The sequence below is a fragment of the Aspergillus vadensis genome (genome assembly GCF_003184925.1).
Source record: "Aspergillus vadensis CBS 113365 unplaced genomic scaffold BO88scaffold_5, whole genome shotgun sequence".
NCBI classification, from domain to species: Eukaryota; Fungi; Ascomycota; class Eurotiomycetes; order Eurotiales; family Aspergillaceae; genus Aspergillus; species Aspergillus vadensis.
In genome coordinates this window covers 1,108,665-1,120,976 of record NW_020292043.1, presented here as the reverse complement: position 1 = coordinate 1,120,976, position 12,312 = coordinate 1,108,665, and the positions used below count along the sequence as shown (strand labels likewise).

Here is a 12,312-nt window from a genome sequence, read left to right as displayed (position 1 = left end):
CTGGGTGGACCTGACAGCGATGGAAGACAGCTCCGCGGAGAAGTCGCAAGAGATGGACGCCACGCCCACCCTGACAGGCTCTCGAGGGAAAGCTTCGACCAGAACTCAAGCTACAAAATCGGACAATGGCCCGGCATCGAAAAGACGTTGTGTCAGTACGGCGTGTATCGCCTGCCGCAGGAGGAAATCCAAGGTACGACCGACCCTACCGCTGTACATGCTCTTTGTAGCTGATGGTGTGGTCTAGTGCGATGGAAATCTACCGAGTTGCGCAGCCTGTTCCTCTGTCTATCATACAGCCTGTATAGTACTGCCTTTTATGCTGGTTTCAAAAGATAGAGGCTCACAATATCCTAGGCGTCTACGATCCGAATTCCGACCATCGCAGGAAAGGTGTATACAAGAAGGATACCGACGCGTTGAGAACGAAAAACACAACATTGTTGACGTTGATACAAGCCTTATTGAACTACGAAGAGGAGGATGCATTCGACTTGGTTCGCCAGATTCGGTCCTGCGATAATCTCGAAGATGTCGCACAATCGATCCTCGGCCAAGGGAGAGGTTCCACGGCGGGCCCTGAGGACACAGCAGCTAGCGGAGATGAGGCCCTAACACAGACTGACCAGTTCGAGTCGGAGTTAGCAGGGAAGATGAGTGAGCTTGTTTTGGACGGCTCCCGCAAGTTCATTGGGGGCACGTCGAACCTCATCTTTCTGCCTCCCGGGTCGGAGCTGAATGAATTTAGATCATCTCTTGGTGCCCAGGAATTGGATCAGGGCCATGGTGATTATTCCGTCACACGGTGGACCCGTGTTACTCAGGATGAGAGACTGATCAGTCATCTCATGACTATGTACTTTACCTGGCATTACCCGTTCTTCACGACTCTTTCCAAGGATTTGTTTTATCGGGACTATATACGCGGGGTGCCCAGCCAGTATTGCTCAACTTTGCTCGTCAATGCAATGCTAGCTCTGGGTTGTCATTTCAGCTCCTGGGAAGGCGCTCGGGAGGATCCAGAGAATTCTGCCACGGCGGGCGATCATTTCTTCAAAGAGGCCAAAAGGCTATTCTTCGAGAACGATGAACATGCGAACGCAAAGCTATGCACCGTACAAGCGCTGGCTCTGCTGTCGGTGCGGGAGGCGGGTTGTGGCCGCGAGAGCAAGGGCTGGGTCTACAGCGGGATGAGCTTTCGGATGGCCTTCGATTTGGGCCTAAACTTTGACTCGACCAGCCTCGGGGCCCGGGATCTGGGCGAAGAAGAAGTGGATGCACGCAGGATAACATTCTGGGGTTGCTTTCTGTTCGATAAGTACGTGACCATACAGTCTCTTAGGGGATCTTTGATGAGTCTAACATTCGCAGGTGCTGGTCTAATTACCTCGGTCGCCAGCCCCAGTTGGCGGGTTCTAGCATTAGCGTCCCGAAGGTGGATATATTGCCTAACGAGGAAGCTGAATTATGGTCCCCATACATGGATACGGGAGTAGGTCGTGAGCACACTCAACCGTCGCGGATCCGAGCCGTTGCCTCTCAGATCTTCCGGCTATGCGAGATCAATGGCGACCTGCTTGTATTCTTCTACGACCCGACTCCGAAAGAGAAACCTACCACTAAGCAGGCAGAACTCAAGAAACTCAGCGATCTGCATACAAGGCTTGAAGCCTGGAAAAAGGATCTACCAAAGGAACTCAGACCACAAGAGGGGCAGCTTCCTCAGGCACTTCTAATGCAGTAAGTTTCAAAACGACGGCTGCTGTCGTACTAAGCTGTATCACTGACAGACCAAAAGTATGTTTTACCAGCTCCTTCTCATACACCTTTATCGACCTTTCCTCAAATACTCCAAAGTCAATTCTCCGCTTCCCCAACATGTGTCTCCCCGGAAATTGTGCACACAGGCTGCTTCTGCAATCTCAAAGTTGCTGAGGATGTACAAACGGACGTACGGGTTTAAGCAAATCTGCAACATTGCAGTCTACATTGCCCATACCGCGTTGACTGTACATCTTCTCAATCTTCCAGAGAAGAATGCTCAGCGAGATGTCATCCATGGCCTGCGGCATCTCGAAGAGATGGGTGAGAGTTGGCTCTGCGCACGGCGCACCCTTAGGATTCTAGAGATTTCTGCCAACAAGTGGCATGTGGAACTGCCGGCAGAGGCTACAGCCACCTTCGAACAAACACATGCCAAATGGGGATCCTGGGGCTCATGGGATCAAGCGATATCTCCTCCGCCTTCCGAGGAATCACCGCCAGCTCCAACCATGCATTATCCGGTTGCAGATCCAAGCAGTGTGCTTTATCCACAGGCTGGGAGACCGATAGGTTCACATGAGCATGGCGGTCCTGTGATGCAGTCGCCGCCCACTTCGGTGGGGTCCATGGGATTTTCACACACAACGGGACCCCCAATACCACCTTCTGTGTCGGCTGTGCGTGCAGCGCAGCGGTCATTGAACGTCCAGCTTGCGCAGGGTGCTACCCGGCTTCCTGAGCCTACGTATCTGCGGCCCGTAACCAACGCCTATAATCAGTTCCAGCCCGTTCCGGTGGCCCAGCAGGAGGTCTGGTATGCCCCGGACGAAGAACAGATCCGCGCATTCACCGCTGGGCAGAACATTCCTGCAACCACGACATCGTCTCCTGTAACACCCTTTGATGGGCCGGAAAATCTTGTAGAAGAGAGCCAAGACTGGTGGTCTCGTGAACCGAGCGCCATGACCTTTGGAATGGACCATTGGGTACCAGGATGGAACCCTGGTATGACTGGGAGAGAACCCGACATGAGGTTCGGAAACCAGTACGCCAACGTTGGGCAGACATCGGGAGCCGAGAATAACTCTCGACCGACCCCAACGATGAGGTTTGGGGTTGGAGCCCCTCCAGGGAGTGCTAATCCAGAGCAGCATCCAGGAATGTCTGGTTACAGCGGCGTGTGATTGCTGGGACAATCCAGGGTGATAATGCTGTTGCAGTCCTTGGCAACGCAAGCCGCACCCCGCGGTGCCTTAACATAAAGAAAAATAATCACGATGTTACGATAAGTTTGGCATATGTGCCTGAACTAATGTTTGTCTTGTGCTATCTGCCTCGCCTTTCTTGGATATCTGGATCATCCGTGGATGCTGGCATTCGGTTTCCAATTCAGGCTTTTTGTATAGTTCATAAGAAGATGGACACCATACCATACCCTTTCGGGCGATTTATTAGAGATCTCAATTCAAACAGAATAATGGAAAATGTTATCACAAGAGGATCGGCCTTGACCCTGCCTATCGCTAATATCTACTCCCCTCCTTGCATCTCAAGAACCCCTCACTAGCTCGTCCCGGAGAGCATCAGGTTAATCAAGTAGTAACCGCGGATGCCCAAACCCAACTACCATGAAAACCCGAAATATACAAACCTACCCATGAACTACCTAAACCAGTGTAAAGTGTAAACAGACCCTCAGTCAAATGAATTCGTTCAACCCGATCACACACGATGATACAAACAGACAAAAACAAAAAGGCAATCGTGACCCAAATGCTAGCAGCCATGGGTGATGCACACACATACAAAGCCCGGAAACCCACAGACACGTCACAACAGTAGGTAGAAAGGGGAAAAAAAAAACAAAGCTTGAAAATTGTATGTAAAATGCAAGCAAGCATGCATGTAAATATCATCAAGTTAAGTCTCCAGTAAACGGCGGTGCCAACCAACAATAGTTGAGTGGAAGAGATGACGAAAAAAGGAGTAAAAAGAGAGCAAGTCATGTTCATGCACAGGCCGGCCTATATAGATGGATAGAGGATGCGTAATTGAGGAAGGACGGGAGGCGACGGCTGGATTGCATACATAGGAGGCGCAGACGCAGAGACATAAGTAGAACAGATGTAGATAAAGGGCATGAAAAAGAAATGCATTCGTTCATACGGCAAATGGTATCACAGGAAATAATCAGCAACAGGCTTCTTAGCAGGCATGCCTCTGGTATCCTGCGCCGCGGCCTCAAACACCCTATACCGTCTCCCGGGACTGCGGACGGCTGGTTTATTGGTCGATCCCAGGATCCCGTTACTCCTTCCGTAGTCGCCATTGCTTCTGGCGACGGTGCCACCGTTGCTTGTATCTTCGCCTAGTTCCAGGATAGCGGCGACGTTGCCGCACCGGTAACAGTAGTTGGGGGCGGACCAGACTGTTACGATCCCGCCGTCGAACATCTCCTTGTAACCTTCCATGACGAGTTGATGCGCGCGTGCGATTAGTGATAGGTCGTTGCGGTAGTTAAAGCGTTTGACAATGTCGCCGCCGAAGAGGAACCCCGCGCCGCGGGGACTGAGACCCCAGCCGTCGATCTCGTCGGGGTCGGACCAGAGCAGGTCGCACATGGCGCCTTCGTGTGGCACTTCCTGTTTTCGGTCAATCAGGCGGATTTTGTCGACTGTGTCGATGGCCGGGGAGAGGCCGCCGTGTACGCAGAGCACGGCTCCGGTGCGGCTGCCGTAGCTCCCACCGGCGTCGCCGGAGGCGCTTGTGCCGGCTGCGCCGGAGCGAAAGGGGGCTTGGTTGGATGTGGCGGAGATGTCGCGGGGTGGGGAGATGGATGATGGGTCGGAGGAGGGTTGTGGACGGGGGCGATAGGTGCTCATGGTGACTTCGCCTCTGGAGTTGAGGATTTCGGTCTCGAGTTCGTCATCGATCGGCATGGTGGATTGGGTGGTATCCATGCTGGGGCCGGTGGGTTCGAGCTCTGAGCTGGCGCCCAAGACGAGGGCCCCGAGCGCAAGGTAATCGAAGACCTCGCAGCAGTATCGCCAGACGTTGGCGCTACCATATTTGCGGATGCACTCATCGTAGAAGCCGTAGACGGTGGTGATTTGGCGCGATTCGTGGTTGCCACGTATCAAGGTGATGCGATCGGGGTATCGGACTTTGAGGCAGAGGAGGAGGAGGAAAGATTCGAGGGAGTAGAATCCGCGATCGACGAAATCGCCCATGAATAGGTAGTTGGTGTCCGGGACGTCGCCGCCCACGCGGAACAGTTCCATCAAGTCATGGAACTGGCCATGGATGTCGCCGCAGATTGTCACGGGCGCGTCGACGGAGACTACATTTCCTTCTTCGATTAGGAGCTCGCGCGCCTTGTAGCAAAGTTCGCGGACCTGAGCTTCGGGTATCAACCGACAAGCGCGTAATTGCGCGATCGCCCTACGCGAAAAGAAGCGGGATGTTAGCTTATCGTGGTCTCAGGGGGAGAGGGTAAGAGGGGTGCGAAGGGAGGGAATACCGGTCAAGGTCGCTCATGGTGCTCGAGCGCAGCAGGAGATAATCGGAATGAGCAACTGAGTTGGAGCAGGGAGCAGGGAGGGTGGGTCCTGACGGCAGAAGAATGGAGGAGGCACTTGAGTCAATGCCGATGGGGAGGGGCGCAAGATGGATGAAGGAGGAAACCGCTAAGCGCAGAAAAACAGAACGCTCATTTTCTCGTCTAATGCAGTGCTCGACTGAAGCAGAGCGAGAACGGGCGAGATGGGAGGAGAGAGGGGAGGGGGCAGAAGAGTGGAGGCAGAGGTGAGAGAGGTGGGCGATGGCAGCTCAGGCGGTTTGAGTCCCTTCAGTTTCCAGTTTGCACCTCGCCGCTGTCCCTGATGGCCAATCATATGCAGTAAAGATAAGATTAGATCTGATCGCCAAGACTAGACCGAATTCATCCAGTTCGGGAAATTAGTAGCCTGAATTTGCTGCCTCAGTTCCGTTCCCTTTCCAGTCTCCCCATCATAACTTCTCTCCCCTCCCCGGCTTCCCCGGTGGTCCTTCTATCGCGCCCCCCGCTATCCATTGGTGAGGCCATATCGTGATTTGGGCCTCCTGCCTTGCCTGTCATTAATTGTTTGTGCTTTCGTCACTACAAGGTTTGACTGTTCCTTTCTTTTTCATTGCACCTTTGCACTGTAACTAACCGATTTTCTTAGCATAGTCAACGCATCATTATTATCACCGTCACCCTCCGCTCCGCTTAATTACTCTCCTCACTCCTCAATTGCTCATATCCATTATTCAACATGCCGCCGCATCTACATCCCCGGTCACGGTCAACGTCCTCCCTCTTCGCCGGGACGCTCCTGGCTTCCTTGGTCGTTGTCGGCCTACCACATGTCTTTCCCTGTCCCGCCCCGCGTCGCACATTCGCCGATTCCGAGATGATAATGTCGGCAGATGGGCAACCAATTCAGAGAATCCGCAGAAGACGTCGGAAAGACGAAGAACTCCTCAACCACGATGGCAATCCGCTCGCCCAGACGCAGCCGGCTGCCGACGAAGAGGTGTCTACGTTCCTACAATTAGAAGAAGAAGCACAGAGATTGGCAAAGGCAGGCCACGAGTGTCCAGTTCCCAAGCCGCGAGGAATCTTGGGCGAATTGCTGGGTTTTACGAGTAGTGGAGATATGTCGACATCGACGACAACACAGTCACAACGGGTTGGGGAGGGTCGGTAACGGACTAAAGGAAAGCGGGAAGGACTCAATTAAGGCTCAATCTGGCCTTGAGCATGTACAGCGTGAAGGAATTATGGATTAAACCATGAAATAAGCCATGAAGCAGTCATGTTGGCTTCGACGGAGGTTGGCTTCGGAAATTTTCGGCCGGGCACAAAATGTGACCCATGGCAGCAATATACCCATCTTTGTATCGATAGTGTACCTACAACTACTGTCTACTATATGATTATGCATACGCGATTAAACACAACTCTCAATTGATGTACAATTCGCCTTAATTCTATGGTAACGAACCCGCATGTTCTGCAGACATGCGGCCGCGCGGACTTGTGTGTGTCCACGAACGCTAATCCCAAACGGGGCAGCTCTCATTGGCTCTCCGGCACGAAGAGGCCACCCGACATCTACAGCTATAGAAGAATGTAGTCTGGATCAACAACCACACGCAAGATGGACTGGATGCGCCTAATTCGCGATCTGTGTCTCAATCCTCGACACACAAAATGGATGGCTCCGCTTCTGGTCCTGGGCGACGCTTTTCTCTGCGCGCTGATCATCTGGAAAGTTCCCTGTAAGGCTAAAGCTAAGCTCCGTTCACGCCGTTTTGCGACAAGTTGAAGCAATGCCACTAACCTAGCCCCGTTGCTATTACTCGCAGATACCGAGATTGACTGGACTACATATATGCAACAGATATCGCTCTATTTGTCGGGTGAGCGCGATTACACACTCATCAAAGGCTCCACTGGTCCCCTTGTCTATCCGGCCGGCCATGTATACAGCTATACGTTCCTCTATCATCTCACCGATGAGGGGCGCGATATTTTCTTCGGTCAGATATTGTTTGCTGTGCTCTACTTGATCACGCTGGTGGTTGTGCTATGCTGTTATAGACAGTCGGGTGCTCCGCCGTACTTGCTCCCGCTGCTGGTCCTTTCCAAGAGACTACATAGCGTTTATGTCCTGCGTCTGTTCAATGATGGCTTGGCGGCGCTGGCGATGTGGGTTGCCATTTTGTTATTCATGAATCGGAAGTGGACGGCCGCAGTCACAGTGTGGTCTACTGGTGTCGCGATTAAGATGACCTTGTTGCTGCTGGCTCCGGCGATTGCCATTGTCACGGTGCTTAGTCTGTCGCTTGGTCCTAGTGTGAGACTGGGGGTTCTGGCCGTCCTTATCCAGGTAGGTTCGCGCGAGGCTGCAGCATGGGCCCAGGGCAAGTTGTGTGGAGACTAGTCTGACATTTGAGTTACAGGTTTTACTTGCTATACCGTTCCTACAAAACAACCCCGCAGGATATCTCTCGCGGGCGTTCGAGCTAACCAGACAGTTCATGTTCAAGTGGACAGTCAATTGGAGGTTTGTCGGCGAAGAACTATTCTTATCCAAAAAATTTTCCCTGGCATTGCTGGCCGTCCACATTGTGCTGCTAGGCGCTTTTGCCGTCACTGGCTGGCTGAGGCCCTCCGGGTCTAGCTTGCCCGTGTTCATCCAGAATCTGCTTGCGGGTCGACAGCGCACAATATCTCTCTCCAGGCCCTACATCATGACCGTGATGCTGTCGTCTCTTGCAGTTGGCTTGTTGTGCGCAAGGTCCCTCCATTACCAGTTCTTCGCCTATCTCTCCTGGGCGACACCCTTCCTCCTCTGGCGCGCAGGGTTTCATCCCATCTTGCTGTACCTCATCTGGGCTATGCAAGAGTGGGCTTGGAACGTATTTCCCAGCACCAACCTCAGTTCCGTCGTTGTTGTCCTCGCACTTGCTGCCCAGAGTTTCGGCGTCCTTGCGAATAGCGCCAGCGCCTTTGATACCATGCGTTCGAAACTTAGCGGTAAAGAGCATATCCAATAGAAGTGACATCCAGCCGATATCGAGATCGGGCTGTGACAGGTGCATCGATAATCACGATCGGTCTTGTACCCATGAGGAATAAATGAGAAGCCGTGAACAAGTAAGACTGTTCTGTTAAGTCGTCTATTGCCCACGCGACAAGGCCCCGACGCCTGAAGGATCAGAAAAGATGCCAATCAAGCATCCGACTCATCTGAAGAAGGCATCTTGCCGACATTGGATTCATCCTCTTCGTCCGAGTCGTCCGCGACAACAACAGCTTGTTTAGCGAACTCCTTTGGCCTGCAAAGGGATCAGTAGTAGCCCCAGGCATCGCGATTGAAGTATCCACTCACCAGAATGGGGCTTTGCGCCACGCTTTCTCATCACGGACGATGTTGACAATCTCTCCCTTGAGCTTGTTGTCGCGGCCCTCAAGGGCATTGGCATCGATCACCACGTAGGAACCCCGCTTGATCCAGATGGTCGACCGAAAGCGGGCAGGGAGCTCCACCAAAACCGATTCCTTCGAGGGAAGTTCCACTGAGTAGATGTTGTTTCCGGTCGCCTTGATAGCCCGGGCGATCAGATGGCCCTGAGGCAGCTCATCCGGCGGGAACATGGTCTCTTCCGCCGTAGCGAGAACCTTGCGCCTAGGAGGACCCATTTCGAAAGTGGACACGAGTGGTTCGGTGGGAGGCTATGAAGAATCGACGTTGCTTGAGTACTTTGGAGACAGAAGACTGCGCGAGCAAAATGCGAAAACCGTCGACTGCGGAGGATTTTCTCGAAAGAAGAAATTCGGGCGGTAGAAAATCCCCGGTGGGGAGTGTGGGTCCCCATCCGCTTCTTTGCCAGTCTCGCTCTCTCTTCTCTCTCCATCCCCGCCATCTAGATTTCTTTGTCTACTACCAGTATACTACCTACACTGCCTTGCCCATGTTCAGTGGTAAGTTGTTAAAAAAATGACATTAAAGCCAGCTACTACACAGCGCATTACGGAATTCCTCAAATCAGGGCCTTGCTCGCGAGTCAGGTCTCCTGCACAATGTCTGGGCAAAACCTGGCATCTAGACCACTTGACCTCGTGTTTTGGACACCTCTGCCGGCACTTGGAGTGGATGTATCATATCGAGAAACTTGCATGTGCCTGATTGGCTTCCGAATCCTAATCTCTTTGATGTTTGCTTACTGGTGGGGTTTGCGGGGTGATATCCCGCTGAAACTAATTCACTTCCTTTGATATTAATAATGATCCCGACACGTCGGGGATCCCCAGAGCTCCCTGAAAGAATTATCTTTCTCAGGGCCCTTCCAGTTTTCGTACTTCATTCTCTTAGGGAGTTCCAAACTGACTGGATATTCCGCTGAAAATGTCGTTCTCAGCCTTGGGTACTCTCGTGGACATCCAGAGTCCGCCGTTAATCACGAGTCCTGCAGCGGTGGTGCGCAAGGATAAGCAAGGGATTGCTCATGCTCCCTCGGACCATGAACTAGAGGGTCTCCAACGAGAACGCAGTCAACAGACCGCCGATGTACCCTCTCAGCAGACACTGGGTTTGCAGACCCCCGTGAGCCCCGGGGAATTGGAAAGCCACCCCACTTCGCCGGGAGAGGAAGCTGTGGACTCCATTCCCGCAATACAGAGTCCGCCAATGACAAAATGGCGGCTGTTGAGTGCCTGCTTGATGAACTTCGCTGGGGGACTGAACGACAGCGCTCCTGGAGCCCTCATCCCCTACATGGAGAAAGACTACAACATTGGTTATGCTATCGTGTCGCTGATCTTTGTAACAAATGCGGTGGGGTTCATTCTTGCTGCCCCTTTGACCCAGATGCTGGAGCTAAAGCTCGGCCGGTCAAAGACCTATTCTTTGGCTACAAGCTTGACAACCGCTGGTTATGTCATCCTCGTCTGCAAGCCACCCTTCCCTGCCGTCGTGGCCAGTTTCTTCCTGCTAGGCCTCGGCATGGCTGTCAACCTAGCCCTGAATAATGTCTTTTGCGCAAACCTTGTGAACAGCACTGCAGCTCTGGGCGCTCTTCATGGTGCTTATGGCATTGGCGGCACCATAGGCCCGCTTGTGGCGACGGCATTGGCATCTCATGGAGTCCGATGGTCCTATTTCTACAGTATCAACCTGGCCATGTCGCTGATCAACATGGTGTTCTCCGCTTGGGCGTTCCGGAAATATGAAAAGGAACTCCCAACACAATTACTGACGGCGCTCCATCGGACCACTTCTCAGCAAACGCCCAGCCCAGCCCAGCCGGCCAGAACACACCTTCTGAAGCAAGCACTGAAGAGTCGACCCACTCTACTTGGGGCTCTGTTTATCTTCGCCTATCAAGGGGCGGAAGTCTCCATTTCCGGCTGGGTTGTCTCGTTCCTTATCAACTATCGTCATGGGGAACCCTCACGGGTTGGCTACGTTAGTGCCGGGTTCTGGGCTGGCATTACCGTTGGACGGTTTCTTCTGTCGCATCCCGCCCACCTAGTCGGGGAGAAGCTATCCGTCATCCTACTGGTGCTCGGGTCAGTTGCCTTTCAGCTCATGACTTGGCTCATTCCCAACATCATCGGGGACGCCGTGGCCGTAGCCGTAGTGGGTCTGCTACTGGGACCAGTGTATCCTTGCGCCACGGTAGTGTTCAGCAAGCTACTGCCGCGCTCGATGCAGACATCTAGTCTGAGCATTATCAGTGCCATGGGAAGTAGCGGGGGAGCAGTGTCGCCATTCTTCACCGGTCTGCTGGCCCAAACAGTGAGCACGTACGTCTTGCATCCGATATGCATTGGATTGTACGGCGTAATGCTTATGGGGTGGCTGTCCCTTCCTCGTATCTCGAAGCGATCCGAGTAAACCGGTCCGCCATCCTGCAGGGTGCAGTCACAATTTGTCATCCGGCGTCACGCTTGATGTCACAAGTTCATTGTAGTGTGGTTATGCCCCTTCGCTTCTGATACCGTATGTTCTCCCTACTTCTCGGGAATGTGTTCTTGTTCTTTCTGTTGTTTGAGGCTGTTCAGCTGTTGCCTTTCCAATTTCTTTTTCGCGGGTTCTTCAGGTGTCTCTCTAGGTGCATAAGTCTCCCCAATCGCAGGAGTCCAGGCTAGTAAGGCAGCCATGGACGGATGATCGGACGGCACATGACCTGCAAGCAGCCTGGTGCAGACATGGGAGTGGGTAAAAGAGCAAGGGGCACTAGAATCGCCCCAGCAAACCCCTCATCCAGGCGACAGGAGGAGGGGAGGGGAGGGTGGACCTCGACCCTTTTGTAGACGTCATTCACGGGTACTGTGGCTGTGGGTTTAAGGGGATCATAGATCTCGGATGCCAAGTGGGAGTCAATACTTTTGATGGGGGAGGATCCCAGCAGCAGCCATGGAAACAGAATGTTTAGTGCCTTTTTGCCTTTTTTTTAGTTCACAATTTTTTTTTTTTTTAGTATTATCGGCAGACGCAGGGTGAGAGGAAACGGTCAATAAGTGGACACCCGAAGGCCGGCACAAGAGGAAGGAGAATCGGGCCAATTCCATCAACACCACGGTAAAATGGTGGTAGGAGAGGGTGCCGAAAAGGCAGGGAACACGACGTTATAGTTTAACGGTAGTTTATCTCGCATCTCCGGCGAGGAAATCTCGGGTGATTGGGCCCGAATTGCGTGCCTGGGCTGAAGAGTTACTGATGTTGGGGGTTGTTTTTGTTGTTCCTCTGGGCAAATATTCTCCGTGCGTGCAAGATGAAACAGATCATCCATGGATGGACCAGAGACCCTGTACGGCAGTTAATAGCGGCCATCGGGCAAATACATTGATATCTCTTGACCCTGTGCGGAACAAGCCCCAGTCCAGTCAGTCAGTCAGATACAGTTATCTAGTTAGTTGAAGAGAAAAGGATAGCTTTGATTGCATCATTCTTCCCGGCCGTGTCGTTGCCCCGATGGTCGATCCAGAGATCAGTCCATCAATTATGGGGAAAG

The 12,312-nt window shown here is 52.8% G+C and overlaps 7 protein-coding genes across 7 annotated transcripts; 4 read left to right on the top strand and 3 right to left on the bottom strand.

Annotated features, from left to right (window-relative positions):
• Positions 1-19: 19 nt before the first annotated feature.
• Positions 20-2,948, top strand: BO88DRAFT_334750 (putative C6 transcription factor (NirA); the record flags this gene model as incomplete). Its single annotated transcript, XM_025702816.1, has 7 exons — positions 20-193; positions 248-302; positions 358-1,318; positions 1,372-1,492; positions 1,544-1,740; positions 1,799-2,301; positions 2,452-2,948. The coding sequence occupies 7 exons, from the start codon at positions 20-22 to the stop codon at positions 2,946-2,948; spliced, it is 2,508 nt and encodes an 835-aa protein (XP_025565523.1).
• Positions 2,949-3,152: 204 nt separating this feature from the next.
• On the bottom strand, positions 3,153-3,859 carry BO88DRAFT_239486 (uncharacterized protein). Its single transcript, XM_025702122.1, has one exon. The coding sequence runs from the start codon at positions 3,774-3,776 to the stop codon at positions 3,357-3,359; it is 420 nt and encodes a 139-aa protein (XP_025565522.1). The 5' UTR covers positions 3,777-3,859; the 3' UTR covers positions 3,153-3,356.
• An 82-nt stretch (positions 3,860-3,941) lies between these two features.
• BO88DRAFT_423552 (serine/threonine-protein phosphatase) lies at positions 3,942-5,301 on the bottom strand (the record flags this gene model as incomplete). Its single annotated transcript, XM_025708656.1, has 2 exons — positions 3,942-5,205; positions 5,285-5,301. The coding sequence occupies 2 exons, from the start codon at positions 5,299-5,301 to the stop codon at positions 3,942-3,944; spliced, it is 1,281 nt and encodes a 426-aa protein (XP_025565521.1).
• A 524-nt stretch (positions 5,302-5,825) lies between these two features.
• Positions 5,826-6,743, top strand: BO88DRAFT_403060 (uncharacterized protein). Its single transcript, XM_025706266.1, has one exon. The coding sequence runs from the start codon at positions 6,060-6,062 to the stop codon at positions 6,492-6,494; it is 435 nt and encodes a 144-aa protein (XP_025565520.1). The 5' UTR covers positions 5,826-6,059; the 3' UTR covers positions 6,495-6,743.
• Positions 6,744-6,894: 151 nt separating this feature from the next.
• Positions 6,895-8,639, top strand: alg3 (dolichyl-P-Man:Man(5)GlcNAc(2)-PP-dolichol alpha-1,3-mannosyltransferase). The gene is made up of 3 exons (XM_025702120.1): positions 6,895-7,068; positions 7,156-7,679; positions 7,753-8,639. The coding sequence occupies exons 1-3, from the start codon at positions 6,948-6,950 to the stop codon at positions 8,347-8,349; spliced, it is 1,242 nt and encodes a 413-aa protein (XP_025565519.1). The 5' UTR covers positions 6,895-6,947; the 3' UTR covers positions 8,350-8,639.
• On the bottom strand, positions 8,560-9,237 carry BO88DRAFT_403058 (putative eukaryotic translation initiation factor eIF1a-like protein). Its single transcript, XM_025706265.1, has one exon. The coding sequence runs from the start codon at positions 8,993-8,995 to the stop codon at positions 8,681-8,683; it is 315 nt and encodes a 104-aa protein (XP_025565518.1). The 5' UTR covers positions 8,996-9,237; the 3' UTR covers positions 8,560-8,680.
• Positions 9,238-9,460: 223 nt separating this feature from the next.
• Positions 9,461-11,530, top strand: BO88DRAFT_239410 (putative MFS efflux transporter). Its single transcript, XM_025702119.1, has one exon. It carries the CDS (start codon positions 9,702-9,704, stop codon positions 11,190-11,192), a length of 1,491 nt encoding a protein of 496 aa, XP_025565517.1. The 5' UTR covers positions 9,461-9,701; the 3' UTR covers positions 11,193-11,530.
• The last annotated feature ends 782 nt before the right edge of the window (positions 11,531-12,312 follow it).